Genomic DNA, 25,949 nt, shown 5'->3' with positions numbered 1-25,949 from the left:
GCAGCACTGCCTACAAAAGTTGTGAGTAGGGCCAGCCAAGTCAGGCTAGGCTACGGCATCTGAAGGCAAAGCGCAAGACAGGGGAGGGTATATACCAAGCTGGACCAGAGCAACGAGTGCCATGCACATCATCTGTGTCTGAGAACAAGCCTGGTTGCAGAGTTAAGGGGATGCCCAGGCTGAATAATGTCATATCTGGTGAGTGTAAGGTTAGAGTGGGGGCTGTAATCTGATCTGGACATGGCTGTAATGTACCTCGGCAAGGGTGTGGACTACATATGGTGTGTGACAGACTAGATTACAATTCAGAACCCACTGGTGCTCATGAGAACCAGGGTGGATAAAAGACAGCCATGTGTGAGCCATGCCTGGGTGTGGACCAGGCTTTGATGGGCTAAGCACCCAACAATGTGTGAGGTCAGGTCAGGAAAGGCCATTGTTCCTGTTAGGATAGGGCATATTTTAAGTTGGCTGGGCATGGAGCCACCTGTATGTGAGAGACCTGGCACTGGAACAGTATCTGAGGGAGGAGCTTAGGGAACTCCTCTGTTGGTACACAGTCCCTGCAGGTAAACACAAGATTCAATGCAGGAAGCAGCCAAGACCAGGCCAGTTTATGGCTCAGGTCTGGGGCAAGCCAGGATGGGCCAATTCATATGACCCTCTGGCGAATCTGAGCACAACAATGCAGTGTGGGTTGGACAAGTTGAACCACAATACCAACCAGTTCACATTATGGCCAGGACGGGAGGAGGAAAGCAAGGCTGAGCCATGGTAGAACACCAACTGGCAAATGCTAATGTGAGGGGCTCATTGCTTTATGAGAAACCAACATGCACTCCTATGTTCATAGCAACACAATCAGTAATTGCAAAAACATGGAAACAACCAAAATGCCCATCAACAGAGGATTGGATTAGAAAGCTATGGTTCATCTACTCCATGGAATACTACTCAGCTATTAAAAAAAACAAAATGCAGTTCTTTGTGGCCAAATGGGCCAAACTGGAAACCATAATGCTAAGGGAAATGAGCCAATCCAAAAAGGTTAAATACCACATGTTTGCCTTAATTTAAGATGATATGATGTTATGTATAACATGTTATGTTTTGAATGTTATATGTTGTGTATAAACTAAAATTGAAGTATAGGTGAGGTGGTCACAGAAGGTGGCTGGGAACCCGCATTTACTTTTAACATATTGGTTACTCATTACTATGTCAATTAATTCCATAATGATGTAAATTTTTGCTGATGGTATGTTGGAGCTTTCAATTGACTGGGATGATACTCTGCTGGCTCTGTCTTCAGGCCAGAGAGGGTATACCTAAGAAGCCGTTGAACTTGACGGGACAATAAGATACTGGACTCTATGTTTGGTATACGCTTGCAATGGGGAAATCTCAACTAAACTTGAGCTGTGGTTATGCAACAAGGTGGAGGAATCCACCATGGTGGGAGGGTTTGGAGAGGGGTGGGGAGAACCTAAGTATCTATGTAACTGTGTCACATAATACAATGTAATTACTGAAGTTAAATAATAAATAATTAAAAAAAAAAAAGGAAACACAAATTTTACATCACCAGAAGTTAATCATTTGCACTTACCCAGCTACTAGCTATACAGCTAAAAGATACCCACAGAACTGGAAAAAGTAGGATGCTGCACCCTTTGCCATTTCTATACCTGCAGGATCAAGGCATGTCTAAATAGCACAATGAGTGACATATGACTGCTTATTAATCAACATACTATTGCAATAATATAGGGGAAATCAGAGGAGTGAGGATTTGAAGAGGGGTAAAACAAATTCAAGGGTCTATGGAATTGTAGTATAAGATAAAAATTAGAAATTAATAAAACTGGAATAAACAAAAAATGATTCACACTTACACAGAAACTGTCAAGAGTGGTAAAAGATAAAAATCAGGAGAAATCTTACAACCAATTTATCTGTCAGGAGATTTATCTAAAATATAAAGATTTCTTGCAACTCAAAAACACAGAAAAAATAATTCAAGTATTATGACACTGGAAATTGAGTAGACAATTATTGAGAGAAGGCATGAAAATGGTAAATGTTGGTTAATGTGATTATCAATTTGAGGATGAACATTTAAACAAAAATGGGTTGTGAATTCGATTCACTAGAGAGGCTATATGACGAAAACGATGGAAGAGTCAAGCACTGGCAAGGAAGAGAAAAAGTTGGAACCTTACATACTCTAGGTGAGAAAGCAAAATTATACAGGTTTAATAGATAATCCTTGAAAGTTACTGAAATAGCTAAATAGAATTATCGCCACAAATTCTACTACTGAACTTACATTCAAAAGATTGAAATGGATATAAAATCATGAATTTAACATAAATTTTTAAAGAATGAACACAGTTTTCAAGCCAAAGCAATAAAAGTTCAAATGCCCAACAACTAATAAATCCATTGATTAAAAAAATGAAAAGTTACATAATGGAATAATGTTACTTGCTGCTACATAGAAATGATGTTATGACACACACACATCAACATAGAAAATCATTGAGAACCTAACAATGATTGAAATAAGCCAATCACAAGGGAACACGTATTACACAATTCCATTTGAACACAATTTAAGAAATAGTCACTATCTGGAGATAAAAGATTGGTGGTACAGGGGCAAGGAGTGATGAGGGAAGGAACAGAATTGCTGGAGTGACAAAAATATTCTAGAATTGGCAACAGTGATGACAACTGTACATTTAAAATGGATACATTGTTGCTTCTGCATTACTTCTCAAGACATTTTAAAAAGAGGAAGAAATGGTGCAATACTTACTGACTGAGAAATGTAAAGGACTAAAGAAATTAAGATTTAATAGCCTCCTGAGATTTTTTAAGAAAGGATCATGTGGGTTTCTAAGGGAATCAATGTTCACTCCAAACGATGTTGCAGTGATCACATCTATGCTGTATGCCTCAAAGATTCTGTGGAGAGAGATACAAGGACAATTAAAACCAGCAGCTACTTGCCATTCTTGAGCCACACATGTAGCAGGAAGTGCTGAGAAAGCACATGTCAAGCAAAACAGCAGAGAGCCAAACAATTCCTGGACCACATCTAGAGGCAGGCATTGAGGCTCAGTGGCTGAGGTTTAGTAAGCACATATCACCAGTCAGAATTCTGTTTCAAATCCAGCGACCACACTTCTGATCTAGCTTCATGCTAACACATCCCAGAATGCAAAAGATGGTAGTTTAACAGCTTGGTTCCCTATCACACATGCAGGACATGCATGCGTTCAAACAACCTAGTCTGGTGAACCAGCAAATGGAAGATAGCTCCCTCTCTACCTCTCTCTCTCTCTCTGTCTGTCTCATTGAGATAAACATCTTTATTTTAAAAAATAGAACTACCATCTAGATCATCAGAATGATCATTACTACTGTCATTCACATTCAAACATATCAAGGGTGGAAGATACAGTTGTCTTTGCCCTGGGTAGCAGGGACTCTAGTAAAATTAGAGATGCATCTAAGCTCAAGCAGAGTTAAAGACCATAATCACACAGGTTACAGAACTCTGTATTTGAATGTAAGACCTAAGCTTTAGCAGGATAGCTGGAATAATTCACTCTTCCCTGGAACTCATGAAGATGGCGCTCATCCAGGTCTTCCCTCACCTTAGAAGCTTTCTGGAAAGATGATTTTTTCCTAACACATTACTAAATATCAACACTCTGATCTGAATTACAGAATAATCAATCCTTCCCTTCATTCATTGACAAAGCTCTAAAATACACCCTCTTTTCCATCTCCAGAATCTGAGGTGGCCCTGAGGGTAGAATTCCCTTTAAAAGGTATATCCAAGGATGACTGTGGTTAAATATAATAACTCTACATTAAACTTATTAACAAGAAGAATTCATAACTGTGTGAAATGCTATCTGCTTCTCCAGGAATTCATAGTTTACAAAGCAGACTCCTGAATAATTCAAAGTTAGTACATTCTGACTGGGAGAGCAAAATTTTCAAAAATTTCAAATGATGCTAATTTTGATGCTGTATTTCATATGTTAGTCCTCTGTCCAAATAGCAGATCCACTAATAAATTCCAGCGAATGCACATTCTTGGAGATACCATGTAACAAATCAGGCACTTGCGTCATTCCACCCCCAGGTGAGACTAGATTGAATCCCTAGCTCTTGGCTTAAGCTTGGATAATCCTTAGTTGTTGCAGATATTTAGGATCAGGACACAGAATATATCTCGTTCTAGTTCTTTTGTCACACCAAATGAATATACATAATATAAATAAATATTCAAGTTTAGCTAACAAATTATTTTGTTGCCATCCCCAAAGGCTTTTCTGGGCCTTCTCTCTCCACACATTCAAGAAATTTGAAGTAAAAGATATACTTCAGTATTTAGCATTTTTCTAATATAATCAGCAATTCCATGAAGGCATTTTGGTTCTTCCCACACACAAACATACACACACTGGGACTCTCCTGGCATAGACCCTGCTTCCCGATTTGTACCAAATTCTTCCCTTAGTTCGCAATCCCAATTCCATACCATCTTAAACAAAACACAACAAAACAAAACAAAAACAAACAAAAAACTTCCACAGAATCATATTCCTTCTTTCTACACATGAATTTTGTCTCTCAAATAACCAAAGTGACAGCCAAGCTGGTAAATATTATGTGCTCTATTCCAAGAAAACCCAGTCTGTCCCCAACTTCCTTTATGTTGTGTGTGATCCTTTCTGGTGGAATCACTGGAGTTGTAACACAACATACACTCTTTCGTATGTTCACTCTAGGGATTCCCGAAGGAAAATTTCAACTCCATGCCATGTACTGAAAGAGCCCAGAACCCCACAAATACATTCTTACTTACTTGTTCAAATTGACAGGCTTGCCTTTCTCTGCTTCCTGACTCAAGTTTTTCACCAACACATCTCCATAATGGGCAATGATGGGTAGCATCTAAGTACACACACACAACACCAGCCACAGTGAGATGCAGAGATCCAGGTCACATAGGAAATAGTTTTCTAATGAAGCAGGAGTGACAAAATGACTCTATATACACCACTTCATCCACAATTAAAAGTAAATATTTAAGTCAAAAGGATTGAATTATCAAAGCAGAGGTAGCTCATCAACATTTTTAATGAATACAATTCTCTTCTAGATTATAAAGAGGAAAGATCAGTTTAAGGAACATTGGTGCCAATAAACTTTCCGCTTCAAATGGACTAGGATTGTCTTTCCATTTTTTTTCCAGACTCAGTTAAGTTTGTAATTAACATATACTAATTTATTACCTCCTTGATTTTTCCACTAGTGAAGGTTGGAGACAACAGTGTTCTTATTCTCTTCCATTCTTCATCCTTAGAATTGGTGACGGAGCTTTTCATAAATCCCATTGGTCCAAAAGGCTAAAATTCAAATAAAGACATTTTGCCCAGCATAAGTTCTGAAGATCATCACTGTTATAAATGTTTATTACACACACATCAAGCATTTCAAACTACTTAGTAGAAGTCTACCAGTTGGTATGCTAACATTATGTGCTCATAAATATTATTCTAAATGCCTAGCCTCATAAGAGAGTAGATGTAATGTGGTCTGAGGCATTTATTTTCCGTTTTCCTATAAAAATCAATTTGCCATATATCAGAGAATCTGTCATTCCAGGAGACTAAACAGAAACAGAAACATCCTCTAATATAGAGCACAACAGAAATGAATTGCTGGTGGACATCCAGATGGCCAAAAGAGCCTGTATGTTTCTTTGAAACAATTTTGTTTTCCACTCTGCCCTACTCTCTATACACAAAAACATGCACATGAACAACAACTGATAAAAGAAGAGAACTTTCCTTACAAAGTAAAAATACATTTCATTTAGGTTTAGATATTCTGCTTTGAGATATTTATTCCCCCACCAAACCATGAAATCATAGTATCAAACAAAGAACTAAACACTGAAATCCTGTTATTCACAGCACAATGGATGGAATGGAAGCTTATTATATTAAAACAAATAAACATTACACAGAAAAGCAAACACCAAACGTTTCTCTCATGTGTAGAATTTTTATAACACATTCTGAACAAAAAGGAGGCTTTGAAGCACTGCAAGAGGAAATAGAGAAGGATGTTGAATGGCAGGCACCATAACACTGTGTCGTAATAAGATTCAGCATTTGATACAGAGTGGCGCATCTATACTTCACAACAACTTATTTTTTTTTTTATTGAATGAAACACTGAAAGAGAAAAACTCATAAGCCCTGGCATAAAGAAAAATACAAGAAAATACAAGGAACAGTATCAGTGGGACCCCATAACTGCACCTACTGTGCTATTTATAATCCAGATGCCTGTTAATGGCAGAGGAAGGCAAAGGAGAATGACCAAAGTGTTCTGGTTCCTGCATCCATGTGGAAAACCAAGAAGAAGCTCCTGGCTCTGACCTTCAAATGGGCCAAACTCTGGCCATTGCAGCAATCTGGGAGTGAACCAATGGATGGACACTCATGCTCTGTCTCACTCTTGCTCTCTTTTACTTTATGTTTCATTCTTTCTCTCCTGCCATCATCTTTTTCAGTAACAGGCTTCTGGCATATTTAAATGAAAAATCCTTTACAAAATTAAAGTCTAAACATGTTAACATGTAAACATGTTCACTACCTGATCAGTTAATTCTACTTTTATTAAAATAACATACAGTAAAATAAAAAAATGTATTATTTGCAACCAAAAACCTAGTTTTTATGATCACTTTTTAAGGTAGATAATACCTCTGAGACTGCAAACCTATTGTGAGGCCAGTATTTGGCACTGCATGCTAACCTTCACTCATTGCAGTTCTGACATCCTATATCAACTCTTACATGCTAGATCAGCATTCTGATCCAGCTTCCTGCATATATCCTAGAGACACAGCAGTGAATGGTGAAGTCATCTTGTACCTGCACTTACATGGGAGACCCAGAAGAAACTCCTGGATCTGAGCTTTGATTAAATTTACTCTGGCCATTGCAGCCATTTATAGAGAACCAGTAAATGAGAGACTTCCCTCTCTGTCTCACCTTCTTTCTCTGTAAAGTCTGCCCTTCAATTACAAAATAAATAAAATCTTTAAAAAAATAAACTTATTTGCTATTCTGAAGAAATATGAGATTGCATGGAAGTCCATTTGTCTCACACCACAAAGAGAAAAGGAAAAGGACAATTATATCGACCATCCTCAGACTGGCCTAGCAATTCAAAATTCTAGGAAACATTTTCCAACTTGTAAAACTATACTTTGTTTTAAAATGAACATTTCCAATACTTGTGCCTAAAAAAACCTAAATACAGAAATACAGCAAATTTCTTCAACTTAATTAAGAAAAAAAACATGCTGTTATATAAAAAGAACAGAAGAAAAGACTTTCAGTCAGTACACAATGTAATGGGGAAACTCAATATTTCCCATTCCCATCAGGCAGAACACAAAACCAATACACAGAAATCACCTACATGTAAAAGCTTATGAAGACATCATACAAATACAATTGCAGTCACTTCTGATAAACATAAACAATTTAAGTAGAAAGTTTAACAGATACAGATATAGATATAGATGCTGATATATATAGAGAGAGATGATAGGTAGATATGTATATATATATACATATATACTGATAGCAATATGTTAATGAAAGGAATCCAAGAAACCTAACCTAACACAATGGAGAGGCATGCTATGGTCATAGACTGACAGACTCACAGCTCTAAGGACACAGACTCTAACACAGTTCATCTGTGGTTTGTTGTAGATAAAAATGAACTATCCTAACTTTGTATGGAATGACGAGAGACCAAGAACAGCTAAGCCAGTTCTGAAAAATAAAATGGGAGAATTCACTTCACATGTTAAGGGTTATTATAGAGCTACCATTACCAAGACACTATGGCATTATTGGAGGATTAGACAGAGTGATCAGTACAACAGAACAGATGATGAAACCTAGACCCACACAATCACTACTAACTGATTTTCAAAGGTGATAAAGCAATTTGAGGAAGTGAGTGAAGGAGTGTTGAAACAATTGGGTAGCACATAGTCCAAAATTAACACTACTCTAAACCTCAAACCTGACATAAATATTAGGTCAAAATAGATTATATGCATAAAACATAGCCATAAAATTGGAAAAAAACAGAAGTGCTAGGCAAATAATTTTTAGATTTGATATCAAAAGCACAATGAACAAAAGGCATGCATGAGACTGTCAATCATTTTTTTGTGAGTTAATTCTTGTATACCAGGGCCCTAATGAAGAACAACAGAACTAGATCTTTGTTATTTATGGGCAGTACAAGCAATAGTGAGAAGAGGGACATTGTCTCCTACATGATTGGGAGACACTCCAGTGGCACCATAATGGACTTGGGAAAATTCATGGAAGACACACATTGTGAGACTGGAGAGGATAAAAGAGGAGAGGGGAGAGAACTTGGAGGAAAGGGAAGAGAGACTCCAGTGCCAACTAAACTTTATCCAAAAAACAGTTTTAAAAATTAAAAATTTAAATAAATATTTTTTCTTTCAACTTTGAAAAAAATAAAATGAACATTAGGCAAAATCTAAGTAAAAAAGTAAAAATTCCTATAAGGAATCTATTAAAAGTAATGGATGAGATGCATGTTGTGGCTCCAACAAAATAGTAAGAGGGAATCTCTGTAATGAAAGAATTCTCATCTTGTTTGTGCTGCTAGTTACACAAATCTACATATCTGCTCCATGTGGCTAGCTACATATACACACACACATACACACACACACACACAGAGAGAGAGAGAGAGAGAGAGAAAGAGAGAGAGAGAGAGAAGTGAAACATGAAATCTGATCTGAATAATGTTTGTTTTCTACTTGCCCCTGGAGAAATACACTAATTACAAAATGAAATGAAAAACAAAATGAAACACACATGAAACTTCCCTGATAATTTTGGTACTATATAATATTTAAGAATAAAAGCTTAACAATTAATACTTAAACTTGAATAATAAGCATGCCTACCCGTCGGTTTGTGAAGCTGGAGTAACATTCTTCCAGCAGCACAGCTTTCAGCATGTCTGGATCAGTGATGACCAGCACAGGCAGTCGACCATCATACAATCTATTATGAGAAAACAGAAATGATTAAACACAGCAAGCCTAATGCAATAGCCACAACCAAGCCCAGGAACCACACTTGGATCCTGATGTCATGTTTCTCATACTCTTTTGTATAACACACAGCAACATCCTTTTTTGGTTCAAGTTAGAGTAGGATGTACAGTGAGATTCCAACCACAGAAGACACTTGTCTTCATAAAGGCAAGATCACTCAAGAAAAGTAAAATAAATTTAGAAACTAAACAGCTCATCATGAAAATCACACATATAGAAATAATACTAGATTGCTGCCATGGTGGCATAGCAATTGAAAATCATCACCGGAAAGGCTGCTCAACATTAAAATCAGCTCACAAGTAGCAGCCTGGGAAAGCAGCAGAAGATGGCCCATGTGTTTCTGATCCTGACATCCATGTTGAAGATTGAATAAGCCTCCTGACTCCTGCTTTCCTTGGTCTCATACAAGCTATTTGGCCACACAGGGACTCAAAACCCAAAGGGAAAATATCTCTTTCTCTGTTTCTCTTTGCCATTATGATTATGAAAACATAATCAATAAATATTTTGAAAGAATTTTAGGGCATTTCTTAGATCTAGGTTCAAAGAATTTAAAAGATAAGAGAATTTCAAATTTCACTAAGTAAAAGATAAGCTGAATTTGAGGTAAAGTTTCAACTTATGCATAGTTTGTTCATCATACACAATTTCAACAAACCCTTTTGTAATACTATGTATTTCATTATTTTTTCAATTTCCCATTTTGTTATTTTATGATACAGTTCTATAAATGCTTAGATTACCCTTCCACTATATTACTATGGTGAAGTCCTTCATAAACAGTCAGAAGTCCAACATTCTGCTATTTAAGTATCCTGATATTATATGTATACATAGTAGCAGAGAGTCCAGCATCCTGTTGTTATGGTATATGTAACACTTTCATTGTGAGTCCATTTGTGATTTTGAACTTGAGATGCATACTACATTGTGTCTTCATGTCTGGATATGATAGTCTCTCTTACACAGCTACCATACATACCTTTACATGAAATTCATAAAACAAGATGAAGAACAGGAAGAAAAATAGAAAATTTACAACAGCATGAAATCAAATAAGGGAGTGAGCATTTTCTTACTAGTGACGATGGCAGTCAGTCACCACATCCTATACTGCATTGGCTGAGTGCAAATTGAAGATCCAACCCCAGACTCCATATTATGTCAAAGAAGATCCTGAGGTACAGAAGGTGATCACATAGGTGGTTGCTTCCTGTCACCCTCATGGGAGATCTGGATTATGCTCCTGGCTCCCCCCACCTACCACCCCTAGCATTCTTTGGCATTGGTGGCATGAAACAACTAATGGCAGAGATGCTCTTCTTTCTGTATGTCTCGCAATTTTTAAAAAATGGTATTATGCAATTAAAACACAAAGGCAAGTGAATCATTTAAGACTGACAAATACTAAATCCTGCAAGGGGAATTTAGGATTGAGTGAAAAGAGGTCCAGTGCTGCATGTTCTTAGAACACTTTTGTAGGCCATGTCACCTCAGAAGCTCCTGGACCAGCTCTAAGAGTTTGATGAGACAAGATCTGAAATTAAAAAAAAATAGGAAGAGGCAAAGTCTTCTCCCATTTGCACATAGGTTCAGGGGGAAAAAAGCAAAGAACTTTGTATACTTATCTTTGCTAAAGCTATTGGTTTAAATTTTTGAAAACCAAAAAAAAAAAACCCATACACTTGCAGAGACTAATACATACATATAGGCATATATATTGCATAGATATGATGTATATATACAACATATTTACTTGTACCTATCAGTTATTCTCTCTTTTCTAAAGAATTCAATTCACTCATTCATTTTTTTGAAGGTATATTCCACAGAGAGAAGGAATGATGCAAAAAGGAAGATTTTCAATCTTCTGATTCACTCCCCAATTGGCCATAAATGCCAGAATTGAACTGAAGCAAATATGTGAACAGGAGATTCTTTCTAGTTTCCCATGTAGGTCAGGGGCCCAGTTTTTGAGTCAGTCTCCACTGCTCTCCCAAGCAGTCAGCAGAGCGTCAGATCGGAAGTGCAGCAGCTGGACACACACTGGAGTTCATATAAAATGCCATGACTAATAGGTGGAGAAATAACCATCTATACCACATGCCAGCTTGACCAATAATCATTCTTTCAAAATCACATTTTAAATATGATTTTTAGGTAACAGAATTTAGATACTTTGTTAAAAGCAATCAACATGCCTGTGGGAAACTTTCCATGGCCTATTCTGGGCTGTTTCTATCATGCTTCTTGCGCTTACCTGTAGGGACTGTGACCTGCCAGAAGAGTTGCCCAGGCTCCTCCATCAGAACCCCTCTCAGTGCCAGATTTTGCACAAACCAGGGGGTCCATGAGCCAGCACTACTCAGTTTACCTCCTGTCCTATCAGGAACAGTGGCTTTTTTTTGGCTGACTTTCAACCCATTTTGGTTCATGCTGTTGGATGTTTCAGCCCAGCCATGGCTCGTCCATACCCACATACGGCTCACAAATGGCTCAGTAGGTGTTAAGACCTAGCCTAGTCTTTCCCACATCTACCCTGGTCCTCCAGGACACCAGACTGTGTTGGGGTCTGGCCTGGCCTGGTGCATCCAGTCCCAGTCCACACTAGTGCCAATGGGAACTATGACTGTTGCCCTAAAGTTTCATGCCCCTGTTCCTGGATAGCACCAGGAATCCTGTCTCACCTACACTAAAGCTGGCCCTATTCATGGGTGTCCCCAAGCAGCTATTCCATATCATAAAAACCTCAGAGCTCGCCCAAAGCCAAGGACCCGCCCACCACCTCAGGGCCGTGGCTTTGGCCTGGGTCCCTGGCCGAATTCCACCTCCAAGGGGCGCCTCCTGCCGCTGCCACCCTGCAGAAGTTTCAGGCCGCCCCCCACCCTAAGAATGAAAAGTTTCCCACAGGCATACACTTGGCATGGGTCGGGGGCAGACCAGGCTGAATCAGTTCATGTCATCCACTGGCAAATCTGAACACCAGAACAGAGTGTGGGTCGAGCTAGGTTTGGTCGCGACAAAAACCAGTGCACAATATGGAATGCTAGGGTGAGGTTGCCTGTACTGGATGTGACTGCAGAACCCAACCAGCACATGTGAGAACCAGGAAGGGAGGGGGCAGAGCCAGCAAGGGTATTAAGGGGCTGGTTCCCGCACCAGACAGCTACTCCCACTGGAGAATGTGGGCTGGGATGGGGACAGACCAGACTAAGCAAGGCTACAACACCTGTGCGCTGCATGTGGACTAGATCAGGGGAAAGCCAGGCTGGGCTGATTATTCCTGCTGGTGCAAGCATAAATTATAGTGGGTGAGGGTTGTTTGGGCTTAGCTGCAGCATCAGCTGGCAGAAGCTGGCACTGGGGACTAATTCTGTCAAATCAAATCACAGAACCAACCAAAGAGTGCATAAACTGGGACTGAGAGAGAATGGGGAGGGAAATAGTGGGTTCCCCCTCTTGGGTCACTACTCCCATGGGAGGGCATGAAAAATAGGACAGGGGCTGAGGTGGCTAGGCAGAGAGGCACTCAACAACATCTGTGAGGGCTGGATAGTTGAGTTGGTTAGATGGAACTAAGCTTCAATATCCATTGACATGTACGAGAGCCAAATGGGATGTGGGACGGACAGGACTAGTCTGCTGCACATACTGGCAAACCAGGGTAGGGGGTGGGCCTGAAGGGGGTTATTGTGGGTCTCTCCAACTAGGCTGCAGCTCCCACTGGTCTGTGTGAGGGCCGAGCATGTGCTGGGCAGAACCAGGCTGGACTGCAGCATTGGTTCCAGTGCAAGTCGGGACTGAAAACAGTCCCAAACCAACAACTGCAACCACCAGCTGATTGGTGGTGATGGACTGTGCCGGGCCCTGTGCTTGCTAGAACAAACAAGAATCTGGTCTGGGAACACCTCAGACAAAGTTTCTTTGGAGATCTCCCCAATTGAAATGGCAGACTCAGAACCCTAACCAAGAAAAGAAAGAAGAAAGAACAAGTCAATCAACCACCTCAGCTATATGTTTGCAGCGAAATACTGGGCAAACAGAGTCTCTATGTTGGACTGTGTCAACCAGTAGATTCTTCAACGACCTCATAGTGCTTGGCGTGGCAAGACTGGCAGCGATTCATGACTAGTGAACTATCAAAACCACTTAAGCAAGTATCTCACAGCATGCCCCGCAACCAGGACTTGGGGTTGGTGGGAAACTGGGTGGGGCCTCTCCCTCAATAACCCCCTTTACCTCAGATATATGAAGGAAACAATATGGAAATAATAGTCTTACCAACTTCCCTGTAGCCCTTGAACCTTTTTACCATAATTAACTATGTCAAGATTGTCCAAAATATAATAACAAAAATAAAATAACCTTCAAAAAAATAAATAAAAGGAATCAACAGACAGAAGATATGCTATCACGTGGACACAATCGCATATTAGAATGTCCTGGAAAAATGTATTATACTCAATTATTGATCCAAAAGCAACCAAAATATAAAACAACCATGCCCTGTTCAGATTGGGGTCCCTTGGTCAACAACAGCTGAAAACGTTGATGACCTACAACATTTACACCAAATTCAGACACTGACACCTGGGGTATATGCAGTCTTTGGTAGAACAAGCCTTTACAACTTTACCCTGGATAAGCTTATGTCAAAAGGCTCTGAGCTAAGGTTGTCCCTTATACAGTGAGTACCTCACCAGAATGAGGAAGCTTTCCAAATACTCACCCCCACATATGTCCATATTTTTTAAAACATTTCATGTCTAAATCCCACACACCCTGTGAAGGTAAATGAAATGATATGTGATTATTATTGTAAACAGAGTAAACTTGATATCGATACATTTGAAGTAAACTGAACAAAATGCAATTACAACTAGCTTAATACTATTATACTTTAATTATTCAGAATCTCAAAATTTGCAGGTACCTGGGAGAAAAAGAGAGAAGACATTTGAAGTGCAGAATTCAAAGGCAATCTTGAGTTTCCCTAAATATTGTGGAAACCCGGTGGCTTAACCTTGTCTACGGATATGACACAACCCTTGTCACTGTGAAGAATTTTCCTGGGCCTTTGTGGTCTCCATAAATCTCCTAAGCCAGCAATTATTTTCCTCCATAAGCACTTGAGGAAACTGAGACTTGAGGAAAGCTATGAGGTTCGCAGGGATCCATCCACTCACTTCTCTAGATCTCATGAAATTTCTAGACTTCTGACAGAATTAAGAAGCTAAAGACATCAGTTAATCTCTTTTGTTGTCAAAAATGTAGGTCACTCTTGGGTATGTTTTTTGAGTAAGAAAATGCATTGGTGAAAGAATGCATGTGAACTCACCTTCCAGTTTTGGATCACAGTATGGGCAAGAGGAGCAAATATCACCTTTACACACAGAACCCAGCATACTATTTTTTAAAGATATATTTGTTCTTATTACAAAATCATATATACACAGAGGAAGAACTTCCATCCAATGATTGACTCCCCAAGTGATCACATTGGCCTAAGCTAAGCCAGTGTGAAGCCAGGAGCCAGGAGCCTCTTCTGGGTCTCCTGCAAGGGTGCAGGGTCCCAAAGATTTGCACCATCTTCTACTGCTTTTGCAGGCCACAAGCAGGGAGTTGAAGGGAAGCAGGGCCACCGATATTAGAACTAGTGCCCATATGGGATTCCTGTGCTACAAGGCAAGGTCTTTAACTGCTAGGCTACTTAGTTGTGCCCCGACCCAGGATCTTATAATAACTTCATATGGACGTGCGTTCCAGCATAGTAGCTAAGTCACTTCTCTTATATTTGAGTATCTGTGTCACATATCTGGGCCTGCCTCCTCACTTTAAATTTCCACTGTTACACATCCTAGGCTGCATGAGGGATGGCTCAACTAACAGGGTACCTCCATTCTACTCAGAAGACCTGGATTCAGTTGAACTTCTGAGCTTCTGACCCAGTGTAGTCATGGATATTGAAGGCATTTGCAGAGTACACAAGCACATCAAAGCTGAATCTCCTCTCCCCGAACTACTTGTTAACAAATAAATACATAAAATACGTTCAATATTCTGGTTGTAAATAGCTACATGCCTAATAAACTAAAGTTTCAAAGCTATGCATGGAGAAGAGACCAAACATTATTATGACCTCTGCTACAGTCAGGAAAAGTGGAATCTTGAGCATACAGCTTCATGAGTCAACATGGTGTCCACATGCTGCATTGTCCAAATACCAAGCTCTGCTTTATGTTCCTGAGAAAGTGCCAAAGAAAACTGAAAGTTCTGTTCATAATGCTCACACAGTGTAAATATCAAGTCACAGCTGAACATCGAGTGTTGATGAAACACAAACATTCCCTATTCAATTATGTATTTATTTTTACTGCAAAGTCAAACAGATAGATAGAAAGATAGATAGGAAGAGAGACAGAGATGAAAATCTTGTGTCTGATGATTCACTCCCCAAGTGACTACAATGGCCAGATCTTTGCTGAACCAAAACCATGATCCATAAGATCTTCTAGGTCTCCCATGTGTGTGCAGGGTCCCAAAGCTTTGGGCCATGCTCAACTGCTTTCCCAGGCCACAAACACAGTTAGATGGGAAGCAGAGCAGCTGGGATTAGAACCAGAGCCCGTATGGGATCCTGGAGCATTCGAGGTAAGGACTTTAGCTGCATGGCCACCATACCAGACTCCAAAATGCCCTCTTTTACTGAGGTAAATAGCATTTTGAGCCCAGACTAAACTTCTCCATCACCTGGAAGTGATCCAAACATCTGTCAGAACGTTAGTAAATTAAAACTTGTCAGGATTCCAGGATTCCGGACCGTGGGGCTGGGGGCAGCTTGCAATTCCCCACAGTGTGGCTGTGGCGGGATGCCCCTGCTGGACGGGATCATATGCAGGGGACTCAGGCCAAGGTCGCTGCCGAAAGGCAGTGACTGAGTCCTTGGATTGGGCGGCCAGTGCATCAACTGGTGCCAGGCTCTGCATGCTGGTGGCCCAGCAGCAAGCTCTGGGATTCTTGCTTAGTGGCACCCATGAATAAGGCCAGCTTTAGTATAGGTGAGACATGAATTCTTCGTGATTACCAATAACATGGTCAGAAAACTTCAGGGCAAGAGTGGGACTGAGACCTGATGATTTCAAGGGGAATATACAAAAGATCTATTTGGGCCAGATGGATTCACAAGCCAAATTAGGAATCCTGAGATGGGTTGTTAACATAAAGCATCACTGAATGCCACACACCAGTCCACACCAAAGCTGTGGATGGGGGTCTGTCTGGCAGGGCTAGGTACCATTACTTGACTGGGTGGTGGAATAGTGGACTGGTCACATTTGGCAGGGTCAAGACACCAACTAGTGAGTCAGAGAATTTAGTCCAGGGGTAAACTCTATGGGGGAAAGGTGGGCCCAATCCTATGGAAATACATGTCCCACAGGCTAGCTCATGAGCTGGTGTGGCGATGGGCTAAGCTAGGAGTGACCATGGCACCTGCCATCACTTATGGGTAAAGAAACCGATGGCAATCTAATGCAGCACCACCCGAAGGTGCATCCTAAAATAGGATGTGGGTGGGCCGAGATGCGACCAGAAGGGGGTGGACTGGATAGGATGAAGCAATCCTCAACTCACAGAAAACAATAGAAATCAGGAAATTAGAGTGGGTGAGGGTTGGTTGGGCTTTGCCACATCAGATGGCAGAGGCTGGCACCGAGGGCCAATTCTGTTAAGTTAAATGTCAGAACCACCTGGAGAGTGCATAATCCAGAAGTTGGACTGGCCTAGTAGACAGATACTGGACACCTCCTTCATGGTTAGCTACTCCCACTGGAGAGCATGAAAACCAGGACCGGCACAGGGGTGGCTAGACAGAAAGGCACCTGCCAGTATGTGTGTGGGCTGGATAGTAGGTTAGTTGAGTTGAACCAGGCTTCAATGCCCATTGACAAGTACCAGAGCTTAATGGGGTGTGGGACAGACTTAACAAGCCTGTGGTACATACTGGCATGCATGGGAACTAGGGAAGGGAGCAGGCCTGGTGGGGTGTTATGGGGAGACACCCCAACTAGGCTGTAGCTCCCACTGGTTTGCGTGAGGATGGAGTAAGAAGTGGGCAGGATTGATCTGGAACACAATACCCATTGGTTCAAGTGGATGACAGGCTTGAAAACAGAACGGACCCAGCGGAGATTGGTCACATTAGGCAGGGTCATGACAGTAACAAACACACTTGAGAACCATATCAGCGGGCCCGGCGGCGTGGGCTAGCGGCTAAAATTCTCACCTTGAATGCCCCGGGATCCCATATGGGCGCCGGTTCTAATCCCAGCAGCTCCACTTTCCATCCAGCTCCCTGACTGTGGCCTGGGAAAGCAGTCGAGGACGGCCCAATACATTGGGACACTGCAGCTACATCAGAGACCTGGAGGAGGTTCCTGGTTCCTGGCTTCGGATCAGCGCGCACCAGTCCGTTGTGGCTCAGTTGGGGAGTGAATAATCGGACGGAAGATCTTCCTCTCTGTCTCTCCTCCTCTCTGTATATCTGACTTTGTAATAAAAATAATAAATCTTAAAAAAAAAAAAGAACCATATCAGGGGGAAGATTCTGTGGGGGATGTGTGGACCAAACCATATGGAAATTCTAACCCCATGGGTTAGTTCAAGAGATGGAGTGGTGATGGACTAAACTAGGTGTGACCAAGGAGCCTGTCATCAATCACAGATTAAAGAACTGACAACAGTCTGGACTGGTCAAGGCAGTAGAACCCGAATGTGCATTCTGAATAGGGTGTGGGGTGGGCCGGGCTGCAATGTTCACCAGCTCATGCAAGGCCAAAAGGAAGGCTAGACTATGCCGGGCACCGGCCTAAAACCCAATGGCATGTATGAGAACTAGGTCTGGGAGGGGATCTAGTGGAGGAACTTGGAAAACTCCCCTGGTGGGTCATAGTTCAACTGGTGAACACGTGATTCAGATTTGGGGGTCAGACAAGCTGGGCAAAGTCGCTCCAACAACTGGTCAATGTATGAAATGGCAATGAAATGGGCATACTGGGCAAAACTGAGCAAACCTTTGCCCATATGTAAAATCAGAAACCAGGATGGAGCACAAGACATACCGAGCTAGGTTCTTGCACCTACTGGTCTACGTGAGCCACTGACACTAAGCCACAGTGTCTAAGGCAAGGGTCGGGACAGGTGAGAGGCAGCGCCAAGCTGAGTCAGAGCAACCATCTATGGCTGGGAACAGGACCAGTTGGGGAGCTTAGGCAACACCCTAGCTGGGTTGAGGTGCCCACCAAGGGGTGCATGGACTGGAAGAGAGGCTGCGTTCTAGTCAGGATACAGTTGCAGTCTCCCTTGGCACAAGTGTGGACTGGATGCAATGGGCCAGGCCAGACTGCAACACCTTCGGGTGTTCTGGAGGACCAGGGTAGATGTGGGATGGACTAGGCTGGGTCTCAGCCCTTACTGAACCATGTGTGAGCTGTATGGATGATCCGTGGTTGGGCTGAAACATCCAACAGCAAGACCCAGATTGGGTTGGGGGCCAGTCAGGAAAAGCCACTATTCCTACTAGGACAGGAGGTGAACTGAGTGGTGCTGGCTCATGGACCCACTGGTGTGCACTAAATCTGACATTCTGAGGGGTTCTGATGGAGAAGCCTGGGCAACTCCTCTGGCGGGACACAGACCCTGCAGGTAAGCACAAGACGCATGAAAGGAAACAGCCCAGAACAGGCTATCAAAATTATCCCACTGGCATACACTTGGCAAAGGTTGGGTGCAGATCAGGCTGAATCACTTCGCATCATCCACTGGCTAATCCGGACGTCAGAACAGTGTGGGTCGAGCCAGGTTTGGTTGCAACAAAAGCAGTACACAACACAGAAAGCCAAGGTGAGGTTGCCTGTGCTGGATGTGACCACAGCACCCAACAGCACATGTGACAACCAAGAAGGGAGGGGGCAGAGCCGGCAGGGGAATAAGGGGTGGTTCCCTTGTTGGACAGCTACTCCCACTGGAGAGCGTGAGGTGGGATGGGGGCAGACCAGACTAAGCAGGGCTACAACACCTGTGTACTGCATGTGGACTGGATCAGGGAAAAACCAGGCTGGCTGATTGATCCTACTGGTGTAATCTACAATTAGAGTGGGTGAGGGTTGTTTGGGCTTAGCCACAGCAGTAGCTGACACTGAGGGCTAATTCTGTCAAGTTAAGCCACAGAACCACCTGGAGAGTGCATAATCCGGGAGTGGGAGTGGCCAGGGAGGGAAATAGAGGGCTCCTCCCTCTTGGGTTACCACCCCCACGGAAGGGCACACAAAGTAGAACAGGAACTGGGGTGGCTAGACAGAGACAGCCAGCAACATCCGTGAGGGCTGTATAGTTGAGCTGGTTAGATGGAACTAAGCTGCAAAATGCATTGACATGTACAATTGCCGAATGGGATGTGGGACAGACTGGACTGGTCTGCTGCACATACTGGCAAACCAGGGTAGGGGGCGGGCCTTGCGGGATTTATCGTGGGTCGCTCTGACTAGGCTTGAGGCCACACTGGTCTGTGTGAGGGCCGAGTAGTGCTGGGCAGAACCAGACTGGACTGCAGCACCCATTGGTTTCAGTGGAAAACAGGGCTGAAAACGGAACTAACCCAGCAGTTGCAACCACCAGCTGATCGTGGCAATGGACTGTGCCCGGCCCTGGACTTGCTAGTACATACAGGAATCTGGTCTGGGAACACCTAAGCAAAGTTTCTTTGGGGATTCCTCAAATCGAACTGCTGGACTCAGAACCCTAACCATGAAAAGATAGAGGGCAGAATAAGTAAACCACCTCAGCTATGTGTTTGCAGCGAAAAACTGGGCAAATGGAGACTCCAAGATGGACTATGTCAATCAGTGGATTCTTCAACGACTTCATCATGCTTGGAGTGGCGAGATTGGCAGCAATTCATAACTGTTGAACTATCAAAACCACTTGAGAAAGATCCTCGGAGCATGCCCCACATCAGGGACCTGGGGTGAGTGGGAGACTGGGTGGGATTTCTGCCTTAAAATCCCCTTTTACATCAGATATATGAAGGAAACAATGCGGAGCTAATTGTCTTACCCATCTTCTTGTAGGTTTTGAAGCTTTTTACCCTAGTTATGTAAAGATTGTCAAAAAAAAAAAAAACATGTCCCCTGTGGAGAACTTCATTTCATAAACCACAAGAGTCTATGCAAATATGTGAAGAAAAACAACAGTTCAAATGACACTCACCTTGCGGTAACCCATGAGCGTCCCCAGGAAAGGTAGAGGTGTTGGCCCAGGAATTCCCAGCTTCTTAAAAAGGCCATGTGTAGAGGTGCCATATCTGTAAAGTCAAGGAGGAATCACGTCACAGGTGCTTTTTTTGTAGTTGACACCTGCTCAGATACCAGCATAGACAAGCTAGGGAGGTAACACATAGCCAAATGATTAACAGCAGATTCGTTATCTACTTCCTCATTACAACAACTCCACCAAGAAGTCGTAATGACTTGATAAAGACTCTGAAGTCTTCAAAGCCCCAATCCTGGACTGAGTCCCTGAAAATCTCCCCCAAATGACAATGATACTGAGAGGTTCAGGCTGGAATGCCCGCAAGTTATGTCATTCACTCAAACACAGTGAAGATTCCTGTTCTGGGTCCAAACTGGGGAAAATAATTTCTCTTTACTCTGAGTACAAGTTGTTGCATAACTGCCTCCAACAAATATGGGAGTCACTAAGAGTCTCTGATGTCATTATTCTTGCAGTTTGCTTTCAATTTTAGGCTTTACATTCTGTTTCTATAACCCATATCCTATTTAGGGCATGGTCCTTCTTAAATCTGCCTTGACACCATGTATATATACCATATATAACATTTTAATTTTATATAAATAATATATATTAGATATTACATACACAATATATTACATATATATTATATTGTTATATATTAAATATTATATGTTATATGTTATATATTGTATATTATATATTATATAGTATATAGTATATAGTATATAGTATATAGTATATAGTATATAGTATATAGTATATGTATTATATATATGATATATTACATATATTACATATATAATACATTACATGTATTACGTATATAATTTTTGTTTCAAATTCATGTTTGGGGGTACTGCCCTATATGTAAGATATGAACAGGGAGAAAACTACTCAAAATGAATTATCGGTATCCCCATTTCCACAAAATTAAAATTGTGTTTGCAGGTTTCATTGGCCATGAAAATGTGAGCAGTTTTCAGCAATGTAAGTATTTTCTTTTCTATTCTTTTTCTAATATTTATTTATTGCGTGGATTTACATATACCTTATTAGGTAGGACACAAATGATTAGTTACTCCCTCACTAGGGTATTGAAGCTTTCTCTGCACACCTCTCCTAAAACTGCTATGCACCTAAACTGTTGGCATATGCCTTGTTAGAGTTATAAGCCAGTTTTATAATCCTAAAAACTGCCAGGTTCAGCAAAATTATGCTTCAACACTATAAACTGCTAAATACTAAAGTGAAAATAGACACAAGATAGCTGAATAGTACCTTATTGTCATAGAAGCTGGTTGTATACAAGCTAAAATTGAAATGTCAATGAAGCAGTCATAGGATGTGGTTAAGAACTTGTATTTTTTTTTTAGCATATTGGTTACTCAATACCATGTCAGTTAATTCCATAATGTTATAAATTGTTGTTGATGTTATGTTGGGGCTTTTAATTGATCAGGATGATGTTCTGCTAGCTCTACCTTAAGATCAGAGATGGTCTCCCGAAGAAACCGATGAATTTATCTGGACAATGAGATGCTGGACTCTATGCTTGGTATAGGTTTGTAACGAAAGCATCCTGACTGAATTTGAACTGTAATACTGCAACAAGGTGGAAGAATCCACCATTGCGGGGGGGGGATGCATGGGCACGGGCACAGGGGAATCCCAGAGCCTATGAAACTGTGTCACATAATGCAATGTAATTAATTTTAAAAAGTAAAAAAAAAATTAAATAGGAGATTTATTTATTTTATTGGAAAGGCAGATATACAGAGAGGAGGAGAGACAGTGAGGAAGGTCTTCCAATGCTTCACTCCCCAACTGACCACAAGAGCCAATGCTGTGCTGATCCAAAGCCAGGAAACAGGAAACTCCTCCAGGTCTCCCATGTGGATGCAGAGGTCCATGGCTTTGTGCCGTTCTCGACTGCTTTCCCAGGCCACAAGCAGAGAGTTGGATGGGAAGTGAAGCTGCTGGGATTAGAGCTGGTGCCCATATGGGATCCCGGTGCATTCAAGGTGAGGACCTTAAACTCTACACCATCGTGCCAGGGCCAATGTAAGTATTTTCTTAAGACAATCTAGCTGATCTGAACTTGGGAATACGTGACTATGCATATCTTCCCTTAACTAACATTCAAGGATTCATACCCAAGTCATGCCTTCTCTCATGAAAACCACAATTACAACTGCTGATACTTACCTTGTAACCAGCACCAGGCATATTCACTCTTTTCAAGATGTTCAGTCACAAAGCACCAATTTTATTTCTTCTGCCTTTCAACCATTTCTGAACCAAAACCATGGAGACCAATGCACTTCAGGCTATACATACCTGTAACCTGGTTTTACTGTCATATATAGACTCCAATATTTGAGGTCCTGGATCCTTGTTAATGCTCACTACAGTGACACTGAGATAGCAGACCAGAGGAAGAGAAGCAGAAGAAGTGGAAACTACTTTAAGGCTGAAGCTGTAAAATCCACAAGGATGGCCACATGGTGGGAAATTTAGCAAGTGTTACCAAAGTATAAACTTTTTACAAATGATTTCACATATACAGCCACTATATTAGCAACAAGTCTTCCACTCTTCTTCATAGTAACAGGTGCATACATTATGGAATACAGCAATGAATGATGCCTCTCCCATACTCAATCCTGTTCCTCAACTGCTCTGTGAGACAAGGAATCTTACCATAAAATCCAATTCCTCTCTTGGATGTCCTAGACGGCTTTTAGTCATGCTCTTGTGTGAGAACTGTTTAGGTAGGGGAACACTTGAAAATGGATCCCAACTCCATGCTACTGCATAGGTTGCTTTGTACCTAGGCAAGTGTTACACTGCTGAGGAAAACAAGTACAAGTAGCTTGCAGAGATTTGGGCCTGGCTAATGCCAAATCTGCATTACCTATACCGGCATGCCAGGAAAGCTTCTGATTTTTTTTTTCATGATTAGTGAACAATACAGAGGATTCCCAACAGGCATGCATCACTCTGGTCTCTGTATGGCAGGCAGCATTGTGACTCGCCTGGGAAAGAGGAACTGCTGAGTGCATTTTGACAAGGAAGGAATGACTTCTGGGGTCTTCCACCCTCCAAACCACTGAACTTGCAGGTAGGTGAGGGAACCAATATAGAGTGGTTTAGGAGTGGGGAAAACAGTAGGGCACTTCTGCATAAGGCCAAGGCACTGACACACATGGGGGATTCAGGCTGGGTTAAATGGCTTTGTCCACCACCTGCTGGTACTCCCAAAAGCTGTGGCTGGAGAATATGACTGGCTAGGCTAGGTCACAGTGCCCATTTGCTTGTAGTGCAGGAGTTACTACACATCTGGCTCAAATACAGAACACAGCAGAATGCAAGGAAATCAGATCTGGGGCTAGATTCTATAGGGAACATATGGGCTTACCTCTGTGGGACTACAGCACCTGCAGCTTGGGGGCAGTGAAAGGCCAAGCCAGGCTGGACCACATAAATCATCTGAAAGGAATCTAAATGACTCTTGTGGGAGCTGGGACTGGGAGATGCTACAAAAAGCCATTCTGCATCACTTACCAGTACATGTAAGGGCCAGCACTGAGAGCAGATGATGGCAAGCAGAGTACACATAAGATCTGGAGCTGGGAGCTGGCCTGGGAGTGGAACTTAGGGAATGTTCCTTTTCAACTGCAGATCCCACTTGGGAGCACAAGTGTCAGAGTTGAGGTCAGGCCAGGTCAGGTAAGTCTGCAGCATTTGTCAGCATTTGTGTCTGCCTATGTCTGGGGAGAGGTCAGGCTGGGCCAGGCCACAGATCCTACTGCAACACACAGGAGCCAGTACAGAGTATGGATCATCCAGCTGGGCTGACTACAACACCTGCCAGTGGGAGCTGAGACTATGGAGGGGCCATGCCTGACTGAATTGAAGCAACCACAATCTTCGCTAACACAAAAGATCCAGGCCTAGTAGAGTAACTCTCAGGACTCCTCATCTGGATTGTAACTCTCACTGGTAAACATGGCAACCAGGGCTGTGGGTGGACCATGCTGGGCAAGGCCCCATCATCCATCAACATGCACTGACTGGGTTTGGGCAGGCTGAACTGGGCTACACTCCATCAGTCACTGATCCTCAGGAGAGACAGAATGGTATGGGACAGGCAGAGCTAGGCTACAGCGCCTGCTGAGTCACATGAAAGCTTGGTTTGGGGGTGGACCAGGCTGTGTTAGGCTGTAGTACCCATTACTATGAACCAGAATGGATTCAGGTCAGTTGGGTTAAGCCAAAGTGCCCACTAGTGAGAGCCAGGACTGAGTCTAACCATGCCAGTCTGGGTAGCAACACCTGCCAATATATGAAAGAACTATTGCTAGGAGCAGGCCTGGCAGGGTAACATGGGAAACACCCCTGCTGGGCACAGATCCTGCTGGTGAGCACAAGATCTGGTGCTAGAAACAGGCTAGACCAGAATGGGCTGAAGCACAGATTGGCATACATGTGAGCCGGGACAGTGGGTGGCAAGACAGGGTGCAAGCCAAGTTGGGTTGGACTGCAATACCTGCCAGCTCACATGAAGGCTGAGTATGGGCTAGGTTGCTACACTGTCAGTGGGATCTTGGGCTGGGGATTGGCAGGCTGAGCCAGGTTGTAGCACTTGCTGGTGAATGCTGAAATTTGGGGCAGGCCATTTCAGACTGGACTACAGCACCTGATGGCACACAAAATTCCAGGGCCTGGGAGCAAGTCCAGTGGGGAAATTCAGGGCCTCCCTTGCTTACCTGCTGCCTCAGCTAGAGAGTGTGAGAACTGGGACTGTGGGTGATCCCATCTGGAATTGGGCTGGGCAGAGTTGGACTGCTACACAAGCTAACATGTGCCTGTACTGTTTTTGAGTTGTGTTTGGCTGAACTGCAAAACCTTCTGGATGGCATATGATTCGGTGCTGTGGACATCCCTGGCTTAGGAACTATGGCCACTCACCTGCTAGGCTATATCTATTGCTGGTGAGCACAAGAACCAGGGCTGAAAGTGGGCCAGGCTGGACAAGACAGTGGTGACACTTGGCGCATGTCAGGGCTGGGTCTTTAAGTGAGGCAGGCTGAGCTAAGCCACTGCATCCACAGGTGTTCATGACAACCAGATATGTTGTGGACTGAGCAGGACTAGGCTGCAGCAGAAGATGGCAAAAACCAGGGCTGGGAGCTGTCCTTTTTGGGGTCTTTGGGGGAACTGATCAAGCAGTTGCATGCACTGCTGTATGTGTTGGTTGCAATAAGCGACATAGCACACCTGACATTCACTGAAAGTCAAGAATCAAGAATGAGTTACTCGGGCTTGGTGGTGTGGCCTAGTGGCTAAGGTCCTCGCCTTGTTCCCATATGGCCACTGGTTCTAATCCCAGCAACTCCACTTCCTCTCTGTC

The 25,949-nt window shown here is 42.5% G+C and overlaps 1 protein-coding gene across 1 annotated transcript in view; it reads right to left on the bottom strand.

Moving 5' to 3' along the window:
- LOC131483159 (cytochrome P450 3A6-like) overlaps positions 1-25,949 on the bottom strand; it is a 40,048-nt gene that overhangs the window by 12,411 nt on the left and 1,688 nt on the right. Inside the window, exons 2-7 of the mRNA XM_058680492.1 lie at positions 20,492-20,585; positions 13,956-14,008; positions 9,071-9,170; positions 5,319-5,432; positions 4,889-4,977; positions 2,822-2,970 (exon numbers count right to left, since the gene is read on the bottom strand). Of these exons, the coding sequence (XP_058536475.1) occupies positions 2,822-2,970; positions 4,889-4,977; positions 5,319-5,432; positions 9,071-9,170; positions 13,956-14,008; positions 20,492-20,585 (599 nt within the window). The remainder of the gene's footprint in view (positions 1-2,821; positions 2,971-4,888; positions 4,978-5,318; positions 5,433-9,070; positions 9,171-13,955; positions 14,009-20,491; positions 20,586-25,949) is intronic.

The sequence above is a fragment of the Ochotona princeps genome, chromosome 24, assembly GCF_030435755.1.
Source record: "Ochotona princeps isolate mOchPri1 chromosome 24, mOchPri1.hap1, whole genome shotgun sequence".
Lineage (NCBI taxonomy): Eukaryota > Metazoa > Chordata > Mammalia > Lagomorpha > Ochotonidae > Ochotona > Ochotona princeps.
The sequence above is the reverse complement of the archived record's forward strand: the minus strand, read 5'-3'. Positions and strand labels throughout refer to the sequence as shown.